Here is a 27,793-nt window from a genome sequence, read left to right as displayed (position 1 = left end):
TGATTCTGTGACTGGCTATGTAAATATATTATTGTCTAGAGTCATAGTTTTAAACAGCTCTAAGCTTTCATCTCAATAACCTAGAAACATCTGGGTTGTTGGATGGAGAGGGTACCATACATTCACTGTGAATCAGTATAATCCACCGTATCAATAGGCTAAAGAAAAAAATTACATAATACAGAATAAGGCATTTGACAGAATTCATCACCTATTGATAGTATTGAGTAATCTCAGAATAATAGTAATAAAGAACTTCAATTTGATAAAGATTAGATGCCAAAATGTTTCAGCTGACTTTATAATTAATGGTGAAAGACTAAATGTTTTCTTCCTAATATTGAGAATAAGAAAAATGGGGGCTGGGGATGTGGCTCATACGGTAGCCGCTCGCCTGGCATGCGTGCGGCCCGGGTTCTATCCTCAGCACCACATACCGACAAAGATGTTGTGTCCGCCGAGAACTAAAAAATAAATAATAAAATTCTCTCTCTCTCTCTCTCTCTCTCTCTCTCTCTCTCTAAAAAAAAAAGAAAAAAAAAGAAAAATGTCTGTTCTCACCACTCTTATTTTAACAGAGAACTGGGTGTTCTTGCCAATGCAAAAAGACAAGAAGTAAAAGTAAAATACATACAAATTGGGAAGGAAAAAATAAAACCATTCTTCTTGGAAACGATATGATTTTCTGTGTAGAAAATACCAGAACCTACAAAAAACACTTGTAGAAGTTTATGAGTTCAGAAGTTACAGGATGCAATATAAACATACAAAAGTAAATAATATTTCTATATCCTTTAACAAATATATGGACACCAACGTTAGTGTAGTGCCATTTATAATCACTTAAGAAAAACACATTTTACATGTAGAAACTTTACTACCCTTTTTGGCTTTTTTCTTCATTGTTGGTTTAGGTAGAGGTTTGTCGATTTTATTGTTCTTAAAAATAGCTCTGTATTGATTTTCATTTTAAATTTCATCGGTTGCTGTTCTTTAGTATTTTATTTCTTCTGCTTACTTAGTGTTTATTTTGCTCTTTTTTTAGGTTCTTGAGGTAGGAGCATAGATTATTAACTTAGGCTTTTGCTCTCAGCCTGCTTCAACTGTGTCTTATAAATTTTGATATGATGTACTTTTATTTTTATTTAGTTCATTGTGTTTTAAAATTCCCCTTGAGACTTCCTTTTTGATCTGTGATTATTGAAAAGTGTGTGGCTCAGTTTCCAAGTGTTTGATCTTCCTATGATCTCTCTTTTACTAATTTCTAGTTTGATTCCATTTTACTGGAGACTATGATGTCAGTTCTTTTTAATTTGTTGATATATGTTTTATGTCCCAGGATATGGTCTTTCTTGGTTTGGTATATGGTTACTTGAAAGAATGTGTACTCTGTTGTTGAGTGGAGTGCTATATATATGGCATTTAGAGCCTATAAGTTGATGGTATTGAGTTCTTCAATATCCTTGATGATTTTCTGCCTAGTTTTATCAGTTGTTGTAAGAGGGTATTGAAGTCTCTAAATATAATGGAGGGTTTATCTGTGTCTTTCAATTTTCAGTTTTGCTTCACATATTTTATAGCTTGTTTTTAAATCAGACACATTTAAGATTGCTTTATCTTCTTGTTGATGTCTTATCATTAGATAGCATGCCTTTTGATTTCCGGTACTTTTTTTTTAGAATTTACTTTACTTGGTACTAGTATAGCTACTTCTGTTTTCCTTGATTAATATTTGCATGTTTTCCACCATTTGCTTTCAACATGCCTATATTATATTTAAAGTGAGTTTCTTATAAACTATATAGAGATGAATCATGTTTTTCATGTGCTCTTATAGTAAATGGCATATTTAGGCCATTTACTTTTATTGTAATAATTATGTTAGAGCTTAACTCCTGCATTTAATGCTCCATTTCTGCTTTCTCTTTCCTGCTGTCTGTATGGTTATTTTGAACATATTTTTGAGTTTATTTTATCTATAGAATTCATGAGTATATCTCTTTAATCAAATCAGGTGAATGGTTAAAAACCCAACTTTCCTTAATGTTCTCTTATCTTCTCCCATTATTAATTATCTTAAATATTTCTTCTTCATAAACCTACAATCACATCAGCCAGTACCATAAGTTGGGATTAAACAGTCAAAAAATAACTTTAAATCGATTGTATTTGCCTTATTGTTTTCCTATTGTATCTATTTTCCTGATGATTCAAGTCTCCCCCTTCCCCGCCCCTTTTTTCAGTACCAAGGATGAACCCAGAGGCACTTAACCACTAACCACATCTCCAGCCCTTTTTTTGTATTTTATTTAGAGACAGGGTCTCACTGAGTTGCTTAGAGCCTTGTTAAATTGCTGAGGTTGGCTTTGAACTAATTTTCCTCCTGCTTAAGTCTCCCAAGCTGCTGAGATTACAAAGCATGTGCCACTATGCCTGTAATTTATGTGCCACTGTGCTCTTATTTTTTTTAATATTTTTTTTCATAATACCTTTATTCTATTTATTTATTTTTATGTGGTGTTCGGGATCGAACTTAGGGCCTCACATGTGCTAGGTAAGTGCTCTACCACTGAGCTAAGCCCCAGCCTGTTTATTACATGTTGTTAAATAATTTTGGTTTTTTCTTTTTTAAAAAAAATTATTTATTTTAATTTGTTATGCATGACAGCAGAATGCATTTCAATTCATAGTACACATATAGAGTACATTTTTTCATGACTCTGGTTGTACACAAAGTAAAGTCATACCATTTGTGTCTTCATACATGTACTTAGGGTAATGATGTCCATCTCATTCCACCATCTTTCCTGCCCCTAAGTCCCTTCCCTTCCCTTTGCCCTATCTAAAGTTCCTCCATTCCTCCCATGCTCCCCGCCCCCATGCCCCATTATGGATCAGTATCCACATATCAGAGAAAGCAATTTGCATTTGGTTTTGGGGGATTGGCTTACTTCATTTAACATAATATTCTGCATTTGTAACTGTATCCATTTACCAGCAAATGCCATGATTTTATTCTCTTTTAATGCTGAGTAATATTCCATTGTGTATGTATACCACATTTTCTTTATCCATTCATCTAATGAAGGGCATCTAGATTGTTCCACAATTTGGCAATTGTGAATTGTGCTGCTATAATCATTGATGTGGCTGTGTCACTGTAATATGCTGTTTTTAAGTCCTTTGGGTATAAACCCAGGAGAGAGAAGGCTGGGCAAATGGTGGTTCCATTCCCAGTTTTTCAAGGAATTTCCATACTGCTTTCTATTTTGGCTGCACCATTTTGCAATTCCACCAGCAATGTATGAGTGTGTCTTTCCCCCACATCCTCGTTAACACGTATTGTTGTTAGTATTCTTAATAGCTGTCATTCTGACTACAGTGAGATGAAATCTTAGAGCGGTTTTGATTTGCAATTGTCTAATTGCTAGAGGTGTTGAACATATTTTCATATATTTGTTGATTGATTTTATATCGTCTTCTGAGAAGTGGCTGTTCAGGTCCTTTGCCCATTTATTGATTGGGTTATTTGTTTTTTTGGTGTCAAGATTTTTTAATTCTTTATATATCCTAGAGATTAGTGCTCTATCTGATGTGCATGTGATAAAAATATGCTCCCAATTTGTAGGCTCTCTATTCACCTCACTGATTCTTTCTTTTGCTGAGAAGAATCTTTTCAGTTTGAATCCATTCCATTTATTGATTCTTGATTTTATTTCTTGTGCTATAGGAGTCTTATTAAGGAATTCAGGGCCTAAATTAACATGATGAAGATTTGGGGCTATTTTTTCTTCTATTAGGCGCAAGGTCTCTGGTTTAATTCCTAGGTCCTTGATCTACTTTGAGTTGAGTTTTGTGCATGGTGAGAGATACTGGTTTAATTTTATTTTGTTTAATGTGGATTTCCACTTTTCCCAGCACCATTTGTTGAAGAAGTTATCTTTTCTCCAATGTATGTTTTTGACACCTTTGTCTAATATGAGATAAGTGTATTTATGTGGGTTAGTCTCTGGTCCTCTATACTGTACCATTGGTCTACAAGTCTATTTTGGTGCCAGTACCATGCTGTTTTTGTTCCTATTGCTCTGTAGTATAGTTGAACACCTGGTATAGTAATGCCACCTGCTTCACTCTTCTTGATAAGGATTGATTTGGCTATTCTGGGTCTCTTATTTTTCCAGATGAATTTCATGAATTCCTTTTCTATATCTATGAGGAATGTCATTGGGATTTTGATTGGAATTGCACTAAATCTGTATAGTGCTTTTGGTAGTATTGTCACTTTGACAATATTAATTCTGCCTATCCAAGAACAAGGGAGATCTTTCCATCTTCTAAGATCTTTCTTTCTTTAGTGTTCTGTAGTTTTCCATTGTAGAGGCTTTCACCTCTTTCATTAAGTTGATTCCCGAGCATTTTATTTTATTTACTTATTTTAAGGCTATTGTAAATGGGGTGGTTTTTCTCATTTCTCTCTCAGAGGATTTTTCACTAATGTACAGAAGTTATTTCTGTACATAGTGTACAAATATGCCTTTGATTTATGGGTATTGATTTTATATTCTTCTACTTTGCTGAATCCATTTATTAGTTATAGAAGTTTTCTGGTGGAATTTTATGGATCCTCTAGGTATAGAATCATTTCGTGGGTAAATAGTGATAGTTTCAGTTCTTCTTTTTCTATTTGTACCCTTTTAATTTCTTTTGTTTAATTGCTCTGGCTAGAGTTTCAAGAACTATGTTAAATAGAAGTGATGAAAGAGGGTATCTCTGTCTTGTTCCAGGTTTTAGAGGGAATGCTTTTAATTTTTCTCCATTTAGAATGATATTAGCCCAGGGCTTAGAATAGATAATCTTACGATGTCAAGATATGTTTCTGTTTTCTAGTGTTTTGAACATGAAAGGGTGTTGTACTTTGTGGAATGCATCTATTGAGATGATCATATGATTCTTTATGTCTGTTGATGTGATGAATTACATTTATTGATTTCCATATGTTAAACCAACCTTGCATCTCTGGGATGAACCTCATGTGATCATGGTGCACTATCTTTTTGATACGTTTTTGTATTCAGTTTGCCAGAATTTTATTGAGAATTTTTGCATCTATATTCATTAGAGATATTGGTCTAAAGTTTTCTTTTTTGATGTGTCTTTGTCTGGTTTTGGAAACAGGGCAATATTGGCCTCATAGAATAAGTTTGGAAATGTTCCCTCTTTTTCTATTTCATGAAATAATTTGAGGAATATTGGTATTAGTTTTTCTTTGAAGGTCTTAGAGAACTCTGCTGTGTATCCATGTGGTTTTGGGCTTTTCTTGGTTGGTAGGCTTCAGATGGTGTCTTCTATTTTGTTGCTTGAAATTGATCTGTTTAATTTGTGTATATCATCCTGATTCAATTTGGGCAAATCATATGACTTTAGAAAATTTGTCAATGCCTTCTATATTCTCCATTTTATTGGAGTACAACTTTTCAAAATAATTTCTAATTATCTTTGTATTTTGTAGTATCCGTTGTGATATTTTCTTTCTCATCATGATATTAGTAATTTTGAGATTTCTCTCTTCTTCTCTTCATTAGCATGGGTATCAATTTTATTTATTTTTTTCAAGAACCAACTTTTTTGTTTTGTCAATTGTTTCTTTTGTTTCAATTTCAATTGATTTCAGTTCTGATTTTAATTATTGCATATCTTCTACTGCTTTTGGTGTTGATTTGTTCTTCTTTTTCTACTGCTTTGAGATGTAATGTAAGATCATTTATTTGTTGACCTTTTCTTTTTTTTTAAGGAATGAACTCCATGCAATGAATTTTTCTCTTAGCACTGCCTTCATAGTGTCCTAGAGATTTTGATATGTTGTATCAGTGTAATTTATCTCTAAAATTTTTAAATCTCCTCTTTGATTTCTTTTGAAACCCATTGTTCATTCAGTAGCATATTACTTAGTCTCCAGGTGTTGGAGTAGCTTCTATTTTTTATTGATTTCTAATTTCATTTCATTATGCTCTGGTATATTGCAGGGTAGTATGTCTACTTTTTTGTAATTGCTATGAGTTGCTTTGTGACATAATATGTGGTCTATTTTATTTTACTTTTTATTGAGTTTTTAAAAAATAAATGACAGCAGAGTGAATTACCATTCATGTTACATATATAGAGCACAAGTTTTCATAACTCTAGTTGTATATAAAGTATATTCACACCAATACGTGTCTTCATACTTGTACTTTGGATAATGATATGCTTCTCATTTCACCATCATTACTAACACTGTGTCCCCTTCCTTCCCCTCCCACCCTTCTGCCCTATCTAGAGTTCATCTATTCCTCCTATGCTCCCCCTCCCTACCTCAGTATGAATAAGTCTTTTTATATCAGAAAAAAACATTTGGCATTTGTTTTTTGGGGATTGGCTAACTTCACTTAGCATTATCTTCTCCAACCCCATTTTCCTGCAAATGCCATGATTTTATTCTCTTTTATTGCTGAGTAATATTCCATAACAGTGGAATTATCTTAGATGCCTTTCAGTAGATGATTGGATTTAAAAAAGTGGCATATGTTTTATTTTATTAGAGAAGGATCCATGTGCTGCTGAGAAGAAAGTATATTCACTTCTTGTTTAATTGAAATATTCTACGTATGTCTGTTAAGGCTAAATTATTGATTGTATTATTAAGTTCTATAGTTTCTTTGTTTAGCTTTTGTTTGGAAGATCTATCCATTGGTGAAAGAGGTGTGTTAAAGTCACCCAGAATTATTGTGTTGTGGTCTGTTTGACTCTTGAACTTGAGAAGAGTTTGTTTGATGAACATAGATGCTCCATTGTTTGGGGCATATATATCTATAATTATTATATCTTGTTAATATATGGTTCCCTTAAGCAGTATGAAATATCCTTCTTTGCTGATTTTCATTGTTGTTTTTTATTTCCTCCTCATGGAATATTTTGCCAAGGCTGTTCTGTAGTATAGGCTTTCTAGTTGTAAATTCTTTTAACTTTTGTTTATCACAGAAATTTTTTATCTCATCATCAAATCTAAAGCTTAATTTTGCTGGATATAAGATTCTTGATTGGCATCCAGTTTCTTTCAGCGCTTAGTATATATTGTTCCAGGATCTTCTAGTTTTCCAGGGTATGGGTTGAAAAATCTGCAAATATCTTGTTTCCCCCTATATGTAATCTAATTCCTTTCTGTTGTGGCTTTTAAAATTATCTGCTTATTCTGTATGCTAGGGATTTTCATTATAAGGTGACTTGGTGTGGATCTGTTGTGATTTTGTACATTTGGTGTCCTGTAAGCCTCTTATATTTTTCAATTTATTCTTCATGTTCGGAAAATTTCTGATATTATTTCATTGAATAGATTGTTTGGTTTGTAACTCTGTGCCTTTCTGTATTCCAATAATTCTTAAATTTGGTCTTTTTAATGTTATCCCATATTCTTGAGTGTTCTGCTCATTGTGTCTTACCTTCTTCACTGTGTGGTCAACATTCTTTTCAAGAATATATATTGTGTCTTCTTTGTCTTAGGTCCTGTCTTCCAAGTGATCTAATGTGTTGGTGGTGCTTTCCATTGAGTTTTTAATTTGGTTGATTGTTTCTTTTGTTTCAAGGACTTGTTTTTTTTTTTTTTAGAACCTCTCTTTATTGAAGTGATTTTCTGCCTCCCTGTATTTGTTTATGTAGCTCTTTATCAAAATGATCTTTTGTTGCCTGTATTTGCTTTTATATCATCGTTTAATTCACAGAACATTTTAATTATGTACATCCTGAACTCCTTCTCTGTCATTTCTTCTATTGTGTTGGGCACGGGTTCTAAAAATGTAGTTTATCTTGGTTTGTTTGGGGCACTTTCTTCCCTTGTTTTTTCATGTTGTTCTTTTGTCTTCCCTTCTAGCACTGTGGATCCAAGGCGTTACAATGTTTATGGTATAGGCTTATAGTGTCCCTGCAGGGTTCTAGTACCTCTTCTTCAAGGGGGAGAACAATATTAACAGATCCCAGTACAAACAACATACAGTTTAAACCAAATAGCTGCTAATATTAAGATGTTTATGGTTTTGTCATAATATATAGAAATGGCAGGTTCAATTATTATCTACAATATATACAGTAGGTTTGCTAAAGGGTGTATAGTTTCTGATGGTGGACAAAAGAACAGAGGCTGAGGTGTAGAATGAGATGTTGAGGGGGTAGGAGGTGAGGATACTTAGTTATTAGATCTTAGGAAGTGTGTAGGCAGAATCTAAAGAAGCTGGTTAATAGAAGAAGGGAGAGAAAGTGATTTGGAGGTGAAAACTAAGTGGGAAGACAATAAAGAGAGTACAGAAAACAAATATTAAGAAAAAGAAAAAAATGTAAAAATACGGGATGAAGAGTATGCAATAGAACTGTAATATACTATTCAGCTATCCCAGTCCTAAGGAGTCTAATTCATGAAAAGTACACGGTTTCACAAATGTTGGGGATGGGAGGGCAGGAGAAGAGAGAGAGAGAGGAAAGATAAAAAAACAAAATCTCAAAGGAAGATACAAGGATTACTTTTGTTGGAGATCAGTATCTTTCCTGCTTCCCTTCTCATCCAATAAGTGATGTTGTTTGTTTGCTGGTATCTCCACTCACAGGATGGTGAAGGTTATTAGGTGGGTAGGTTGGCCTTGTAGGTAGAGATCCTGGAGGAGGGATATAGCACTTGCTGGTCTCCGAAGGGAGACTGCACCCCAAGGATCTCCTTTGGGGCCAACTCTTGTGATGGGGGCACCTGATCTTATCTCCTTATATTGTCTGTATACATCATAATTCCTGGTCTCTAATTTAGTTTCCAAACTGTATCTCACCCCCTCTCTTTCTTCTTCCCAATCAGGTACCTCTCTTTCTGGAGGTCATGTGCGATGTACTCTTGGGGTTGCATGCTTTCTCTGGAGAGCTGTTTTGTATGGGCAGTTCAGAATCAGGTATTGCGAGTTATGGATGGGTGGCGTATCCACAAGAACTGTGCCAGGTTAGTGGCTGTGGGTGAGAAGGGGAAGTTAGGGAACTATGGGTACCTTGATATTGCTTCTAGGCCCCAGCAGATGTTCCTAGATGGGAGTTGCCCCAACTAAAGTTGGCCACAAATGTGTCCCAAGATGGAGGTGGCTGCTTTCAGCAATGATGGGGTATCTGGTCAGTGGGCTGAGTGGTGTTGTTGGGCAGTGGGTTCAGAGATGCAGCTCTGTTTCATGTGGTGTGCAGTGTCCACAGGTGCAGGCTATAGCATATAGGGGACTATGGCAGTGGTTGCAGTGTTCCCAAATGGAGGTGACCCAGGGAGCCCCACATTGGTAGATGGGGGTCCTCATGGGAGTGGTGGTCAGTGGTCCTGTGTGTGGGCAGCAGCCGGGTGTCCTGCGTAGGAGCACAGCTGGAATTCCTGTGGGGATGCCAGTGGTCGTGCTTGAGCAGGGCTGCCAGTGGTCCTGTATGGTCAAGTAGCCCGGAGTCTGCACTGACACTGAGGCCTGGAAACCTGCCCAGGCAAGTTGGCCATGCACGGGAGCAATTTTTTGGGGGTTCTCTGATAATTTCCAGAGAAACAATATTCTCACTACTTGAATCCCAGGTCATGGAGGTACACAGAATTAGGCCTCCATTTTTAATTTTTCCTCAGTTTTTTCTTAATCTTAATTTACACTGACTTCTTTATATCAATCGTGTTTTTGTTAAATTTGATTTTTACTGGGCATTGTACTTGCTTAAACTAGAGTCACATTTATTGAGTGACACTCCTGTTGTCTTAGGATTAGTTTCTTGCTTATTTGTAATTCAATTTGTGGAGCTCTGTGTTGACCCTTGTTGTCCCCCGCCCCCCAACTTTAACACAGTTTTTGCATCAGTTTGGATTTACACATCTTAGTGTTAACATCCACTTAATGTTTTGCAATTTTTGTATGATGAAGATTGAGCAATGTGTTGTTTATAATTGGTATTACCTTTTCACATTTTGCTGTTTTGATTATTTGATAAAATATAATTGATTCTATAATCCAGTCTTTGCACTTTGGTGCTTATGAATCGTTTTTTAAAACTATAGTCATAGGGTAATTTAATGCCAAATGACCATTTTGAGGACAGAGTGTCAATTATAGTTACTAGATCTAGTTATCTGAAGCTTTTTCTCAGAGGTTATGCTCCATAAGTTCTTGACATTGACTTTCTCAGGCCATGATATATCCCTCTGCCAGAGACTTTAGCTTTCCCTCCTAGATCATGCTCTGCATACCCAAGATCCCAGAATTCCCTGTCTAAATGGCACTTAGGGATTTTCCTTGGGATTGTCTATATGACGGCAGACTGCAATAGGCTAGTTGTATACAAAGGTAGCTTTTTTAAAAAGCTGGCATTTGGTTTTGGGAGCATTGACATGTGTGCTAGGGTATTTTCAGTTAGGTGGGAATAGAAGGAAGTTAAGCTGTAGAACTCAGGTCTGTCTTGCACTGGGCCCCTCAAATAGTAACAGTAAGCCTAATAGTATGTAAGGATGCTGTTGATTTACTTTGGATTGATTTTAATTATTATTACATATTGGTAAAATGAAACCAGGCATTACCAATGTTGCATGCAGTATTCTGATCATTGAATAGAATATTTCATGTCTTGAACTTGTCCTAAAAATCACTTTTACCAAATGATATTAAAAACTTTTAATGACAAATACTAAATTATTTTCCTAATCTCGTGGTTTAGTTCTTATAAGTAGCATTTCATGAATCTTTTGTTCAGGATTTCCATTTTCCATTTTGTAAACGTATTATTTATTAGTTGTTTTGATTTTGAAACATTTTGATGCGTACCAGATAGATCTTTTGGATAGGAATGATAGTTCCTCATTCTGCCTTTTGAAGTGCTGACATTATTTTCTCTTTTATTCCTACAATAATTTATAATGAAAGTTTTCTTTAGATTCTAGATTTTTATCTGTTTCTGGAATTGTTTTGATAATGCATGCAGATAATCTGGTTAATGTATATCAGTTATTTCCCAAATTTTATCTTTTCTAAGTTTCTTTTTTTTTTTATGTGACAGCCATTTAGTCCATCAGGCTTATTATCATATTTTTATTTTGATTAGTTCATCAGTCTGTTTTATTCATCTTTTTGTATTGAGCAAGTCTATTTTTTCTAAGCTTTTAGTTGTTGTACTGATATTTTCTACATGGTCTTATATTTATTTGGTTCTCTTATAATGTGTGTTTATAGCCCATTTTTTATTTTTAATGCTTATGCTATTCAGATTGGAGTGAGGTAAAAATCTCAATGTAGTTTTAATTTACACTTCCTTCATTGGTAGAGATGTTGAACATTTTTTCACATACTTGTTGACCATTTGTATTTCTCCTTTTGAGAAGTACCTGTTTAGTTCCTTTGCCCATTTATTTTTTGGGTTTTTTTTGTTTGTTTTGGTGTTAAATTTTTTGAGTTCTTTTATATCCTGGGTATTAATGCCCTAAGGACAGGTAACAAAGATTTTCTCCCATTCTGTAGGCTTTCTCTTCATACTCTTGATTATTTCCTTTTTTGTGAAGATAATTTTTTAATTTTGTGCCATCCCTTTATCAATTTTTTTTAAATTGTATTTCTTGCACTTTAGAAGTCTTGCTAAGGAAGTCAGTTTCTCAGTGTTGGGCCTACATTTCTATTAGCATGTGCAAGGTTTCTGATCTAATTCCTACATCTTTGAGGCATTTTGAGTTGAGCTTTATGCATTGTGAGAGGTAGGGGTTAAACTTCATTGTGCCACATTTGGATTTCCGGTTTTCCTAGCACAATTTGTTAAATGGGGTATCTTTTCTCCAATGCATGTTTCTAGCATCTTTGTCTATTATGAGATTTATGTGGGCTTGTGTTGTGTCTCCTATTTCATTGGTCTTCATGTCAGTTTTGATGCCAACACCTTGCTGTTTTTGTTGCTATAGCTCTGTGGTATAATTTGAGGTCCAGTGTGGGGATGCGTCATGCTCACTTTTCTCGCTAAGGATTGCTTTAGCTATCTGGATCTCTTAATTTTTCCAAATGATTTTCATGGTTGCTTTGCTATTTCTGTGAAGAACATCATTGGAATTGTGATTGGAATTGCATTAAATCTGTTTAATGCTTTTGGTAGTGTGGTCATTTTGACAATATTAACTCTGCCTATCCATGAACTTGAAGATCTTTTCATCTTCTAAGGTCTTTTTAAATTTCTTTCTTTAGTGTTCTGTAGTTTTCATTGTAGAGGTTCTTCACCTCTTTTGTTAGATTGATTTCCAAGTGGTTTTTTTATTTTTTATTTTTTTGAGCATATTGTGAATGGAATTGTTTCCTAATTTCTTTTTCAGCAGATTAATCATTGGAGTATAGGAATACAGTTGATTTATGAGTGTTGATTTTGTATGGTACTACTTTGCTGAATTCATTTATGAGTTCTGAAAGTGTTCTGGTGGAGTTTTTAGGGTCTTCTAAATATAGGATCATGTCATCAGCAAAGAGAGATAATTTAAGTTCTTCTTTTGCTATTCCTATTTCTTTTAATTTCCATGTCTTGCCTAATTTGCTCTGGATAGAGTTGTGTTGAATAGCGGTGGTAAAAGTTGGCATCCATTTTTTGTTCTTGGTTTTAGAAGAAATGCTTTTAGTTTTTCTCCATTCATAATAATGTTGTCCTTGGTTTTGTCCTGTATAGGCTTTACCGTATTGAGGTAAGTTCCTTCTCTCCCTTGTTTTTTTTAATGTTTTAAACATGAATGGATGCTGTACTTTATCAATGCTTTTTCTGCATCTATAGAAATGACCATTCGATTCTTGTCTTTAAGTCTATGTCTGTGGTGACTTACATGTGTTGATTTCTGTATGTTGAACCGACCTTGCATCCTTGAGATGAAACCCACTTGATCATGGTGCACTATCATTTTAATTTGCTTTTGTATGTGGTTTGCCAATATTTTATTAAGAATTTTTGCATCTATGTTCATCAGGTATATTGGTTTGACGTTTTCTTTCCTTGATGTGTCTTTGTCTTTTTTTTGTATCAGGATGATACTGGCTTCATAGAGTTCTCTCCTTTTTTATTTCATGGAATAATTTGAGGAGGATTGGTGTTAGTTCTTCTGTGATGAACTAGTAGAACTTGACTGAGAATCCATCTGGTCCTAGGTTTTTCTTCATTGGAAGGCTTTTGATGGCTACTTTAATTTTATTATTTGAAATTGATCTGTTTAAGTTTTCTGTATCCTCGTTCAATTTGGGTAAGGCATCTGTCTTTAGGAATTTTACTATATCTTCAAGATTTATCAGCTTATTGGAATATAAATTTTCAACAATCTTTTGATGATCCTCTTGATTTGTGGATCAAAGATCTAGTGTTTGAATTTTTTACCTTTTTCTTTTGGCTAGCTTGGTGAAGGGTTTATCAATTTTATTTATCCTTTCAAAAAAAAAAAACCCAACTCTTTATTTCTTTTAATCTCAATTTCATTGATTTTAATAATTTTCTGTCTTCTACTGATTTTGATAGAAATCACTGAGATGTAACATTGTTTATTTGATATAAGATTACCCATACTTGTGATTGACTGACTATAAACTCACTAGTTTATTCAGTGTCCTCAGGCTTGACAATTTGCTAAAATGACTAAAAAATTCAAGAAAGCTCTATATTTATGATTATAATTTTACTACAAAGGATAGCAATCAGGAGGATCAAATGAAGAGACACATACAACAGTTTCTGGGAAGAAACAGAGCTTCTATGTTTTCTTGAGGAATCAGGAAATGTCTCTCCTGACACCTGAATATGCTTGCCAATCAAGAGGCTCCACCAAGCCTCAGTGGATAGAGGTTTTACTGGGATTTCATTAAGTAGGTATAACTGAGTAAGTAAATCTTTGGCCATGTGTTTGGACTCGTCTTCAACATTCCCTTCCCAGAGGTCAGAGAACTGAAAAGTCCTAATCCATTAATCATATAATTGTTCTTTCCCAGGCCGACCATCATCCTGAAGCTATCCTGGGCCTTACCATGATTCATCTTATTAACATAAGAAATACACTCCAAGGAAATTCCTGGGGTTTTTCAAGGTTGTTGGAATAGAGCTTCCAAGATGTTTAGAACACTTCAAAATAAGTGTTGGGTTGGACCTTTAAAGAGGATGGATAAAGGGAGTTGATACCCTATATTGCTATTCCTTCACTCTCTTCCTTGATATCTGGAGTAAGGATGTGGTAGACAGTGTTGGAATAGCCACCTCAGGCCATGAAGTAACCTTAAACATGTAGAACAAATCTTGATGGCACTGTAGCTCTACTATACTGGCCTTGTCCTGCCAATATCTGGATCATGACAACTTCTTCCTTCTCTCTGTCTTAATCTCCTCTCTTCCCTTTCATCTATGCATATTATATTTTTCTTATTTCTGCTTTAATAAATTACGACAAACTTAATGATTTATACAACACAAGTGTATTTTATAATTCTATGGGTTAGAAGTCTAATACAGATCTCTAAATGGGCTAAAATTGAAAGCAGGGGGCTGCCTTTCTTTTTGGGTCTGTAGTAGGTGAAAATTTGTTTCCTTGAACCTTCCAGCTTCTGAACACTGCCCACATTCCTTAGTTTATACCTCCTCTTTTTATCTTCAGAGCAACTGCATTTGAAGAACACTTCAAAGAAGAACATTCTTCCATAGTCACTTTTCCCTCTGACTCTTCTGTGCCTCCCTCTTCCACTTTCCTGTACCCTTGTGACTACATTTTCTCTTCCTTGCATCTATCCATCCAGTCTTTCCTCTCTCTCCCTTTCCTATCTAATTGGTCTGTCTTAATTTTTTCAAGCATTTCATGTTTCATCCTTGAACATTTACTTTTACATGTATCCTTGAAGAGTAAGAATGTATGTCCAAGAAAATTGATATTGATTTTTCTAATACCATCTAATTTTTCAGTTGACACACATTGTGTTTGTCTTTTAAAGTCTAATTCAGTCACACCGCCTCCATCTTCAGCATGCATACACTTTTCTTTCCTCCTTTGTGACATTGACTTTTTGAAGAAATCAGACACACACACCCTTTTTTTGGTAGAATCTCCCACAATCTGGATTTGCCTTAATGTAAAACTTTTAGCTTTTCCTTTATTTCCTGTAACCAAGAAGTTAGATCTAGGGTAGGACTGCCCAGTAGAATGTTCTGCAATTATGGAAATGTTCTATAACTGTACTTTTCAGTATGATAACTATTATCTACAAGTAGTGAGGGCACCAGCTGTACCTCTTCCCTTAATTTGCTTTCCAGATTGGCCTTTATTGGCCAAATTAATAGTTCCTTTAACTAGAGCTGGGGAGTGAGTTGTGAATTCCTACTCCTGATATTTAAAAAACTGTGCTTACTGTAGAAACTGCACTCTAGGAGCAAGGTTCCCTTTAGACTTTTACTGTTGTCTTTTCAGAATTTCTGTATATTTTATATTTGCATTTAAGGGAGTGATGATAAAAATTGAGGATTGCATTTTGTATTAATATCTACAAGGTTTTTATCCTTTCCTCTCATCCCCTTCTTCATCTTGGGATCAAATCTGGGCACCTCATGCATGCTAGGCAAGCACTTTACCACTGAATCACATTCCTACCCCCTCTCCATCTTTTTTCTAAGTAGAAATTTAATATTTGTTTAGCTAGAATTTTACTTCTAGAATGCTAGATAGACTGCTAGAGCCCTTTATGTCTGAAGCGGAACCAGATAAACATCTGCTGCAACATCCTCATTTATATGAAAACCAACTGAAGCCACAGGGGATGATTTAGAACCCAAGCCTATTTTTCTCACTGAGACCCAGTTTTGCCCTCGTTGCGTTGTACTGTTTGCTCTTTCATTTGTGGTGGTTTTTAAAAATTATTGTTACTGAGCCAGTTGCTGTGGTGCATACCTGTTATCTCAGCATCTCAGGAGACTGAGGCAGGAGGATCCAAGTTTGATGCCAGTCTCAGCAACTTAATGAGGCTGTAAACAGCTTAGTAAGACCCTGTCTCAAAATAAAAATTAAAAAGGACTGGGATGTAACTTAGTGGTAAAGTGCCTTGGTTTTAATTTCCAGTAGCAAAAACAAAACAACAACAATAACAAAAGCAACAACAACAAAACCAAAACCAAATTTTTTACTTCTCAGAAATTGGTAATTTTTATTTGACTTAATAGCTTACTACCTATGTTTTATGTTTACTGTCAGGAAACAACTTTGTTTAGGTCTTTATAGGTTTATAAAGTACTTTCTCATAGTTTATCTCATTTATTTATAACTGTACTTCTTCCCTTAATTTGCAGAAGATAATCTTTGGCTCATATACCTGAGGTTCTTAAATAGTGACATATATTGTTATTCTGGCATACTTACTGCTTCTGTACGTCTACAAATCCAGCTGCCTTAGCTTCAGACATTAGTGTTGACTCATTCCACTGAGATTATAAAGTTCAGGCAATGTAACTTCTCAGTTGAACCCCTTTCCACATCTTCTGGGTCCTCCTGGAGACTAAGGCATGGAATTCCAAACATGAAGATAATTAGAGGCCCCTCTGTTTCTTGGCTTCTTAAAATTACTTGTGATCAGGGAAGTTCTTTTTAAAACTTAATCAGAGGTTCAATATGTAGTTAAGCAACACATTGTATAGAAACAAACACAGGATAATCATGTAATTTATTGTACAAACATTCTTCAATCAAAATGGTGTTAGAGATAAGATAAATTTTATGGCTGTAATGTGTGTCTGTGTGATCTGATTGGTGGCAAGAGAATGAATTGTTAATCTAAGGCTAGACACTTTCTACCGCAGGGGTTTTGGATCTTCTGTGATACATGATTATGTTAAATTAATTAAGTGGTAATGTCTGTGAGAAAATCATGTAGTTTGTTACTGATTTTCTAACATTACAAATAGAAATAAAAAGTGTAGTGGTTTTCCTGGAGACATTCTAGTAGATCATAAAACTTATTTGTTTGAACTGTATGCTCAGTTTTCTTGCTTGTTTGAGAGTAGGATGTGATATTTTAGGTTCACTTTATGATACTACTGGGTAAATAAGAGTTAGAGTTAGGCTTTTTATCCTTGGGTTTCTAATAGCTACTGCTGAGGTGAGCCTTATATGTTAAGATTATCTTAAGATAAGACCACTACTTATTGGCTCAAGGTTCAAAGGAGACCATTAGCTTCAAGGACATAAATCACTGAGTCATTATCTACCAATTTGTAACAAAAGTGCAGTTGAACAACATTTATCAAGACAATCTAGTATCATTTACCTACAGTTTGAGGTCAGTCTGTATAGAGATTTATGTAGATCCTTTGAACTGTTTTGCAGCACTGAGAGTTCAAATTTATTTTTATTTTCTAACTTGAAGTAGCAGGTGGATTTGCATGTCTTTTCCATCAGCTGCTGTTAACTCCATTTTGTCCAACCTCAAAGCCTTATCAGGTTTTAACATCTATGGAACTGTCTTAGATTAATTAAGTTATTTACAGATAAAATTTAAAGGAATGGTACTATATTGCTATTTGTTTTATAATGTGTTCTTTTTTTTCTCTGTAAGTTGACTTTGGGTTCTGTAGGGTCAAATATATGAATTATGATATTTTAAAATCTGTGGTAGCAAGGCTTACAAAGTCAGATACTTAAAAGGAACCATCAGGTAGATGGTTTGAGCGGGCTAGACTGGGCCCAGGCAAAAGGCTGAATAAACATCCTGGTTTAAATCAGTCATTTATTCCAGCAGGGTTTTGTCTTGTAGGAATGTGAGCATCTAAAAATTAATTCACTGTGTGTTATTTGACTTGTGGTCTCTAAGTTTGCTGCTTCTAAATGAGCACATCTTCTGAACACATAGAAAATGGCTTTATAAATACTTGTTTGATACTTTCTTTTTTTTAATACTGGATACACTACTTTTGCTGGATTTTCATAGTTGTAACATGTACAAGATGTAAGAGAATGTTATCATCTGTAAAAGAATTTTCCCTTTTTGAAGGATGGCACATACACAGTTAAGGAGATTAAATTCTACCTTAGAAGCAATAGATTTGAGTATTGAATCTTTACTGCTACGTCTATGGAAAGTCCTTTGGATCATTTTCCAAGTTAGAATCCTGTGATAAAATGGCTGTACATTCTGAGGTCATGCAAAAGAATGATACAGCCAAGTGCACTTCAGCTACCTGGGTGCCTGAAGTGGGAGGATCTCTAGTTTGCGACCAGCCTTGATGAGGTAGTAACACCCCCATCTCAGACAAAGAAAAACAAAAAATGATATAGTGAATTGTTGGAAAATCTATGTGCCTTCCTATTAAGGTTTCTAATTTTTTTATTTCTTGAATTCTGGATTAATCTTTCATTCTTCCTTTCTCCACCTTTCCCAATGAACATTGTTGACATGCACTGTTGGTACTTATTTGAAGTGTCTCCTGCCTCATTTCTCTTCTTTCATTCCTGTAGATGTAGCACCAATTGACTTATATTCCATTTTTAGTTTATTTCCAGATTTTAAAAAAAATTTACGTTGTGAATCATAAACATACTCTCATTTAAAGTAAAAATAAACAAAGGACCTCCTCACACCCTTTCACCCTAAATCCTTTCAGTTATGTACCTTCTTGCAGACCAAACTGTTTTTAGTGTGGAATTCCATATCCTTCATACTCTCCAAATCTTTCCCTAGTCTTTTAAATTGGCTTATTCTCTACTCCTCTCAGCAGCCATATTCTGTTCTTTTTTCTTATGATATTTCTTCTAATGGGGATGACTCCTTTGTATCTTTTATCACTTCTTCTATTATTGCACTATTATTTGAATAAAGTGTATAATTCATGGAATAAAGTATGTTCACATTACTGTATAACAGCCACCACATTGGTCTCTGGAGCTTTTTCCTTTTGACCAGCAGAAACTTCATGCCCAGTGAACTGTGATTCCTTGTTTTGTGATTCCTGTGATTCCTTCTTTTCCCTAGTCCCTTGCAACCATTAATCTACTCTGTCTTCGTGCATTTGGTATAAGAGGAATCATAAAATAGTTGTTCTTTTGCTACTGCCTTATTTGACAAAGCATAATGTCTTCAAGATTCATCTGTATTGTAGTATGTCTCAAAATCTCCTTCCTTTTAAAGGCCGAGTAATATTCCATCTTATTTATAGACCACATTTTAAAAAAATCCATATATCTGTCAATGGACACATGGATTTATTGTTAATATTTGGCTATTGTGAATAATGTTGCTGTAAACATGAGTATACAAATATTTATTCTACTCTCTACTTTTAATTTTTTGGGTGTATATAAACAAAGTAGAATTGTTGGGTTATATGATAACTCTATGTTTAATTTTTTTGAATCACCACACATAGTCGACTACCAGTTTACATTTCCAACAGTAAGGGTTCATTGCTACATATTCTTGACAGTATTTGATTGGTTTCTTCATTCTTTTGTTTTCTTTTTCTCCAGTCCCCTTCCTTCTCCTCACCTTCTTTCTCCCTTCTTCCCCTTTGACATTTTATTCCTAAAATCACTGCCAGATTCAATGCAATGTAGCTTTTACCACTGTGAATTCTACCAAGACTTTTATAGTTTTAGCTCTTAAAGTTTTTGATCATTTTGAGATAGTTTTTGTAAATGTTATTAGTGTCCAAATGAATTTTTTTTTTGCATATCCAGTCTTCTTTTTTTTTTTTTTTAAAGAGAGAGAGAGAGAGAGAGAGAGAGAGAGAGAGGTTTCTTTCTTTCTTTCTTTCTTTATTTAGTTCTTGGCGGACACAACATCTTTGTTTGTATGTGGTGCTGAGGATCCAACCCGGGCCGCACGCATGCCAGGCGAGCGCGCTACCGCGTGAGCCACATCCCCAGCCCGCATATCCAGTCTTCTGACATCATTTGTTGAAAAGACTGTCTTTTTTCCCACTGAATGGTCTTTCCCTCATTTATATTTGATTAGATTATCTTTGACTTTATCAGTTTTGAATTAACTATCAGTTGTATTTGTGGTGAAAGTTGTAATCTTTCCTGTTATTGCCTTATTTTAAAACCTCAAAATTTGCTTATGCTTTCTTCTCTGCTTGAAAATAAAAGGAAAGACACAGCAGGTCTATATATTGACAATAGTAGTACCATTTATCACCCAATAGAAGTACCATTTATCAGCTCTTATCTTTAATTAGGTGTTTGTTAAGATTTATTAACCATTTTTGCTTTGTACTTTACCATCTTGCTACTTGAGACACAGAAGTAGAAGCAATGGAGTATGTTTTTAATCTTTTAAGTGACTGCCCTTTTGTATGTCTGAAAATTTGTTTTTTAGTTAATTAACCTCTCTGGGCTTTAGATGTTTTTAATGTAAAAATGAAAGGATTGAACTAAATACATGTTATATATCCTTTACTATGGAAATACTTAAGTGGTTTTTAGTCAGCTAATAAAAATTTAATAGAGAATAGAACAACTTTATATTACATTAGGAATACATTAAAATTGATATTCCTATAATATATTATCTTTATAGCTTTGGTGTTTTTTCCATATGTGAATAGAAGTTTTAAATATAGCCATGGATATTAATTAATTTATTTAAATTAGGTATATATGACAGCAGAATGCATTTTGATTATTGTACACAATTACAGCACAACTTTTCATTTCTCTGGTTGTACATGATGTAGTGTTGCACCATATTGCAGTTGTACATGTACCTAGGGTAATGATGTCCATCTCATTCCACCATCTTTCCTGCCCCCATGCCCCCTGATTAGTCTCTTTTAATGGTAAAAAATATTGGTTTCTTTTCTTTTCTCTTTTTCTTTTTCTTTCAAACCCAGGGATGCTTAACCACTGAGCCACATCCTGAGCCCTTTTCAAATATTTTATTTAAAGACAGGGTTCCACTGAATTGCTTAGGGCCTCACTAAGTTGCTAAGGCTAGCTTTGAACTTGTGATCTTCCTGCTTCAATCTCCCAAACTGCTGGAATTACAGGCGTGTGCCTCTGAAGCTGATAGTTTCTAGGTGTTATAGTAACTTATAGTAAGTATTACTACTTCCACCTTCTTAATGCATTAAGGAGAATGGGCATGGATTAATGTACATTAAATTAGTTTGCACATGAAAGAGAGGACCACCAAAAGCCAGGTAGAAAAAGCAAGACTCCAGAGACAGACACCTTCTGGAAAGTCAAAGAATTCTAAAACCTAGACAGACAGATTTGGGGATGCTACATTCCTGGATTTGTCTTTGAGAGGCCCATAGTTGTAGGCTACACATGCTTATCTAGATTGAAATTGCCTAAAGAATATTTTTTTTCACTAATGGTGTTGATTATGTAATTGTATAAATTTATCCATCAAGCTACAGTTATAAAAATTATAACGTGCTAATTCACTTTGTAAAATTTTTATTATAGCTGTGTTGGCTGCATGTCATTTTTATATTATGTGGAAATACAGATGATAATATATACTGAATGTTTGATACATTTGTTTCACTTTATTGTTTCTATATCTTTTCAAGGAAAATTATGTTTTAGTGATGGTATTTTATTAGGAACTATTTCAGATGCCAAGAAGAGAAACTAATTCATTGCATTCAATGATTTCCTAAGAGTATTAGTGATTAATTGAACATTAGAGATTAATTCTCTTGGTTGCAAAAGGGTGACTGGACAACTGGGAAGATAGGGATGGGATGAGGCTTTTTATAGCTTTTGAATTTTGAACTATCTGAATCTATTGTCATTACTTTTAAATTATTAGTATTAAATCATTACTAATAAAGTGGTATATTACTTTGGAAACATTTTCATTTGGGATCATGACTCATTTAACAAGAGAAATAAAAATCTTGGCTTTATCAAACATTACTTCAAATCACAGCAGTAATTTCATTTATACTTAAATATTTTGGATTGCAGATGTAAATTGAACAACTACTAGCCTTTTGAGTGGGGATATTTATATAAAACTGAAATGGGAAGTAAATCTGGAATGTAGTACCAAATTTGAATGTATATATAGTGTCTAGGAATGTCTTTGGTAAAAGGGTCTGAAATGAAAGAGCTTTGGAGAGTGATAAAAACATAATAAATAAAATAAAGATGATGTACTCAATGAGATACAATTCAAACAGAGGAAATTAATGGGAAATGATTACATTTGTAGCAGATGGACTTACTTCCTTTATTGAAATCTTACTGAAATCCTAGAACAACTAAAATTGTTTTTGATATTGAAAGTCTGATAAAAGATAAAGAGATTTCTTTATCTGGTTGTGCTATTGTGATTCTAATTATGTCTTCTGGATGCTTCATTTGTACTAGGCTATTTTTATGATTCCCACAAATCCACCACCAACATTCAGGAAGCCCGAACTCTGGTCTGATGATTTCACCGATTTTGTTAAAAAGTGCTTAGTGAAGAATCCTGAGCAGAGAGCTACTGCAACACAACTATTACAGGTCAGAATATTTTATTCATACCTTTTAGCTTTTGACATTGGCCAGAAATGCTCTGAGTTTCACAACTTTTTTTCCAAAAATTAAACCTCCCTAGGAAATATGGAGTGAAAAGACACACATACCCCATTCTGCTATAAATTCTCTTTATCTCATTTTCTGTTTTTCAGGGTCAGTCTTCTGCCTATTCCCTTTTTGTATCTGTCTCTTTTTCTTTGTTTTTAAAAATTTTTTTTGTAGTTGTAGATGGACAGCATGCTTTTTATATGTGTATTGTTTATGTGGTGCTGAGGATCGAACCCAGTGCCTCCCACATGCAAGGCAAGCGCGTTGCCACTGAACTATAGAACCAGCCCTGTCTGTCTCTTTTTCTCTTAAAGCTGTTTTAAATCAAAATTTCCTTAAGATTCTCTTTTCAGAAATGAGTTCTTATCTCTATACTGATTTCTCATTGTTTTTCCTTATGTTCCTTGGCTCAGCATTTCTTCATTGACTTGTTTTTCCATTATAAAACATATAAATACAGGATTCCTGAACACCTTGAAAAAATTACATGCTGTAATGTTAGTTACACCTAAGAGCACCTAAATGAAAAGTTTTATTAACTTGGCTTTAATAGACTTTGTATCCAAAATGTTAGGAGGATTTTTGTTTGTTTTTAAAATCTGCCTTAAAATTCAATGCAAAATGAAGTAATTTATTAATTACAATATGTATATTTTTAAAATATTTATTTTTTAGTTTCAGTTGGACACAATGCCTTTATTTTATTTATTTTTATGTGCTGCTGAGGATCGAACCCAGGGCCTCGCACATGCTAGGCAAACACTCTACTGCTGAGCCACAACCCCAGCCCCTATAATATTTATTTGTGAACCTTTTTTTTTTCCAAAAAATTGCCTGAGAATGCAACTAATAAATGTGTTTCACATTAACAAATTTGATATTTGCAAAATATTTCTTATTGTTAGGTGACAAAATAATTCAAATCATTTTTCTTATAGAAAGTGACTTCTCAAAGGTTCCTCTTTCTTTCTTACTTTCTTTTTTTTTTTTTTAATTGGTGACTATGGGGATTGAAACCAGGACCTTGTACATGTTAGGAAAGTGCTGTGCCACTGGGCTGCATCCCCAGTTCCTTTCCCCTCCCTCCCTCCCTCCCTCTCCTTCCTTTCTTTTTCGCCTCCTCCCCTCCCCTCCTTTCCCCTCTATTCTGGGGGTGCTTTACCACTAAGCTATAGCCCCAGCCCTTTTAATTTTATTTTTAAAATTTTTGAGACAGGATCTTTCAGAGTTGCTGGGGCTGGCCTTGAATTTGCAATCCTCCTGCCTCAGCCTCCAGAGCTGGTAGACTTACAGGTGTGAACTACTGCCCAGCCCAGGTTTCCATTAAAAAAAAAAAAAAAAAGATTGAGGAGTATGTGAAATATATAAATATAATGTTAATTGTTGTGAAAATTTAATTTAGTAATCAATCTGTATGGAAGCTCATTTAGCAATATTTATTAAGAAATTATATTCCTTATCTCAGAAATTACACTTCTAGAAAATTATTCTACAGAAAAATTCAACCATCTGTGAAATGATATGTGTATAAAAATAGTCATAGCACATTGTAGTAGCAAAAGATTGGAAACAGCCTAAATAACTGCCAATGAATTAGAAATAATTGAAGAGGAGTGATTGGAAAAATACACAAAAAAATAGGCAAAAAATGAACATATAAATCATCTGAATAGTATGAATGACTGAACAGATAAATTATACTTTATACATAATAAACAAAAGCTACATTTTGTGTTAAATGCTTAGAAAAGTATATGGTTCCAGTATGAGAATAGAAAGAACAAATCAGAATAGAATGCCTAGTAATGGAATGTAATAATGAAGGAAACTGACATATTATGAAGAAAGCATTTCTAATCAGTAAGGGAAGAAAATAATTAAACCCGAACTGAGTTAACTGCCACCACTTTTTTTGGAGGGGGGGATGGGGAGCAGGGGGAGATATTAAACTAGAATCTTATCACAGAAACAGCAAAATAAATTCCAGCTAGTTAAGGAATTAAATGTTTAATTTAAACAAAATGGGAATAGGAAAGAACTATAGGGTAATTTTGGAGAATATTTATATATATGATTCAATGCCATAAAATGAAAGAAAAAGAAGATTTTAATACACAAAACTTAAAAATGTATAAATGAGGGGCTGGGGATATAGTTTTGTGGTAGAACATGTGCTTAAGTCATGAATGGCAAAACAACAACAACAACAAAAAAAACAGAGTTTGAGAGTACTTGTTTTAAAAATGATGTAAGCACACACACAAAAATATAACCCTGTCAATACAAGTACATACATTAACCTTAAAGATATAATTGTGTAAAGAAAGTATACATTAGATTGTAAGAGATGCTAACATACATATCTGGTTTATCCAACCTACTGCAACCTTACCTTTATGCAGTTTCCTGTGAATTCACTACAGCATATGTTTGTCTGTGGAGCTCAATGATCCTAAATTCAAAATCTCCCTATGTCCAGTTCATTTGTACTCATCCTTTCTCTATGTAACTGCTTTAAACAATACTGAACAACAAAGAGGGTTAGATAATAAAGTTTAAAAGGTATTGAAGAACACCACCGTCTTATTGGAGTATTCTTATTTTTTTGAAAAGTATTTTTCTGTTTTCATTGGAAATGGTTAAATTATTCAACACCTAATAAAATAAAGACTGTGAGAAAGTAGTAATAAATAAGTTGCCTTTCTTTGACCACTGATTTTTGGCTATCAGCTTATCAATAAGATTAACTAGATTTTGTAACTCCATACCAAAATAAGCTTATTATATATGTAATATAATCACTGATCTTAAAAAAATATTATTTTTACAACCTAATATATACTTTCTTTGCACAATTATGTCTTTAAGGATAGTGTAGTTGTATTGACAGGGTTATATTTTTGTATGTGTGCTTACATCATTTTTAAAAACAAGTACCCTGAATCTTTTTCTCTAAAGCAGCCAAAATATTCTTTCTTAGTTAACACACTTGTAGATGAAAAATAATCACCGAAGTCTTATAATCATGGTTAGCATTTACTGTTGTTTTACTATTTGTTAGTAAAAATATGAAAAAATTTTTGAATTTGTATCATTAATTTTTACTTTTCTAGCATCATTTTATCAAGAATGCAAAACCTGTATCCATATTAAGAGATCTGATCACAGAAGCTATGGAAATCAAAGCTAAAAGACACGAAGAACAGCAGCGAGAATTAGAAGAGGAAGAAGAAAATTCGGTTCGTAATTATCTGCAAAAATTGATTTTTAAAAATCTTCCAGGTCATTTTTAATAATGTTGTTTCTTAAGATATATTAATAGAGTTTATCATTTTATTACACAAGTGAGGTATATTTCTTCATTAAATCTTAAGAAATATTTTTTGTATTAAATGTTTGCTATCCTTTTCTTTTGTCTTAAAGTTAATAATTAGTGAGATGTAAAGTTGATATAGTAGCAACACACAGTATCTGAACAAAGTTGTCTCAAATTTGGACAGTTTTGTGTCATATCTTCTGGAAGTATCTTTTTCCTGGTCATCAGCCCTGCTGTGAAACTAACAAGATTTGGTAAATATGTGGAGAAATTGGAGCATTTGTTCACTGTTAAATACTAAGTGGTAAAGCCCTGGAGGAGAAGAATTTGGTGGTTTTCTAGAAAGATAAACAGATTCAGCAGTTTGACTTTCAGGGTGCATATAGTGCTGCCCAACTAATGATGGTTCAATTTACTGATTTTTCAACTTAACAGTGATGTGAAAATATACCAATACAACCATTCTGTTTCTCACTTTCACTCCAGTGTTCATTAAATTACCTGAGATATTCAGTACTTTATCGTAACCTTACTGGTTACGGGATTTCGTTTATGTGCGGGCTAAAGTAAGTATTCTGAGCACAAGTTATGTTGTTGAGTAGATTAGGTGTATTAAATGCCTATATTTAAGGTGAGAGGAATTAGGTTCTTTCTTTTGAAGATGAGACTGTGGACATGAGATGGACAGATTTTAAAATAGTATCATGTTTTTATGATTCCCTCCCCCTTTTTTTTCTTTAAATAAGCATTTATTCCCTGGAGTAGGGTTAGTGGTTCTGAGTGAAACTATTACATTTATTGTTTTTAAAATTATAAGAAAATAATTAAAAGTCTTGGCAGAACCACACATTGAGCAATATTCACATGCTTTACTTTACAAAGATTATGTTCTCAGGCACTAGCTTTCATAATTGTTGCCCTGAATATAAAATGTGTGTGTGTGTCTGTGTGTGTGTGTGTGTGTGTGTGTGTGTGTAAACACATACACATACAAATATTTGTAAGAACAAGGAGATACGCAGGATGGATCTGAAGTACTTTTCCCATAGTAAAAAGTATATCCTGTATTGCCATTCATTTTTGGCAAAATTTAAAATCAGTATTTTCTCAGAAATGTTTATCCACCTTAAAGTCTCAAAATTTTACACATAGAGATTATACAACTCATTCCTTTGGGATTTTTTTGCAAATCAGTCTAAATAGGATTACATTTACAGTTTTAAAGTAAAACAGCTAATTGCTAAGAACTATGCATCTCTTAATGTCCATGGGAAGGCCAATGATTGTCATTAAAGTGATACTTTTTCCATAAAAGTCAGATATTTTTACAATAATTATACTTGGTTTTGAACAAATCAACACAAACGTTGATTTAGGTTATGTATAAGGGTCGTAGGCATATAGAACATTTTCTTGTTTCGGTATGATAATTACCTGTAAATTCAAGATGTAAGCATGACATTTGGTAATTTATTAATTATACTTTAAGCACTATTTATTCTCATGTAATATTTAAACTAACTAATGAGTTGATGATTTTTAAGACAATTCAGAGTTTGCCAGTATGGCTTATTGATATGCTATACAAGCTTTTAAATGAGTTTAAATATGTACACAGTGAAGGAGTTAGTGCCTGCAAAATATGAGGCAAACATTCCACACATGGTACATTTTTATGATTATTTAAAAGTGGAATGGTTAGTGTTAAATTGAATTTGTAAGATTAAGCATCATTGACAAGCACTAGTTTTTAAAGTAAATGAAAAGACTGATTGGGAATTTACAAAACTTGCTTTGCCACTGGAGCTCAGATATTTCCTATGTGAATCATAATGTTAACTGAAGGAATTGAATGAATACAGAATTTTACATTACGTGAAATAATGAACAAAAGATGGGGTACCTTTTTTTTTTTT

The 27,793-nt window shown here is 33.9% G+C and overlaps 1 protein-coding gene across 1 annotated transcript in view; it reads left to right on the top strand.

Moving 5' to 3' along the window:
* Window positions 1-27,793, top strand: part of Stk3 (serine/threonine kinase 3) — a 278,492-nt gene that overhangs the window by 138,223 nt on the left and 112,476 nt on the right. Inside the window, exons 7-8 of the mRNA XM_076836036.2 lie at window positions 22,361-22,498; window positions 25,675-25,800. Of these exons, the coding sequence (XP_076692151.1) occupies window positions 22,361-22,498; window positions 25,675-25,800 (264 nt within the window). The remainder of the gene's footprint in view (window positions 1-22,360; window positions 22,499-25,674; window positions 25,801-27,793) is intronic.

Source organism: Callospermophilus lateralis, chromosome 16, assembly GCF_048772815.1.
Source record: "Callospermophilus lateralis isolate mCalLat2 chromosome 16, mCalLat2.hap1, whole genome shotgun sequence".
Taxonomy (NCBI): domain Eukaryota; kingdom Metazoa; phylum Chordata; class Mammalia; order Rodentia; family Sciuridae; genus Callospermophilus; species Callospermophilus lateralis.
The sequence above is the reverse complement of the archived record's forward strand: the minus strand, read 5'-3'. Positions and strand labels throughout refer to the sequence as shown.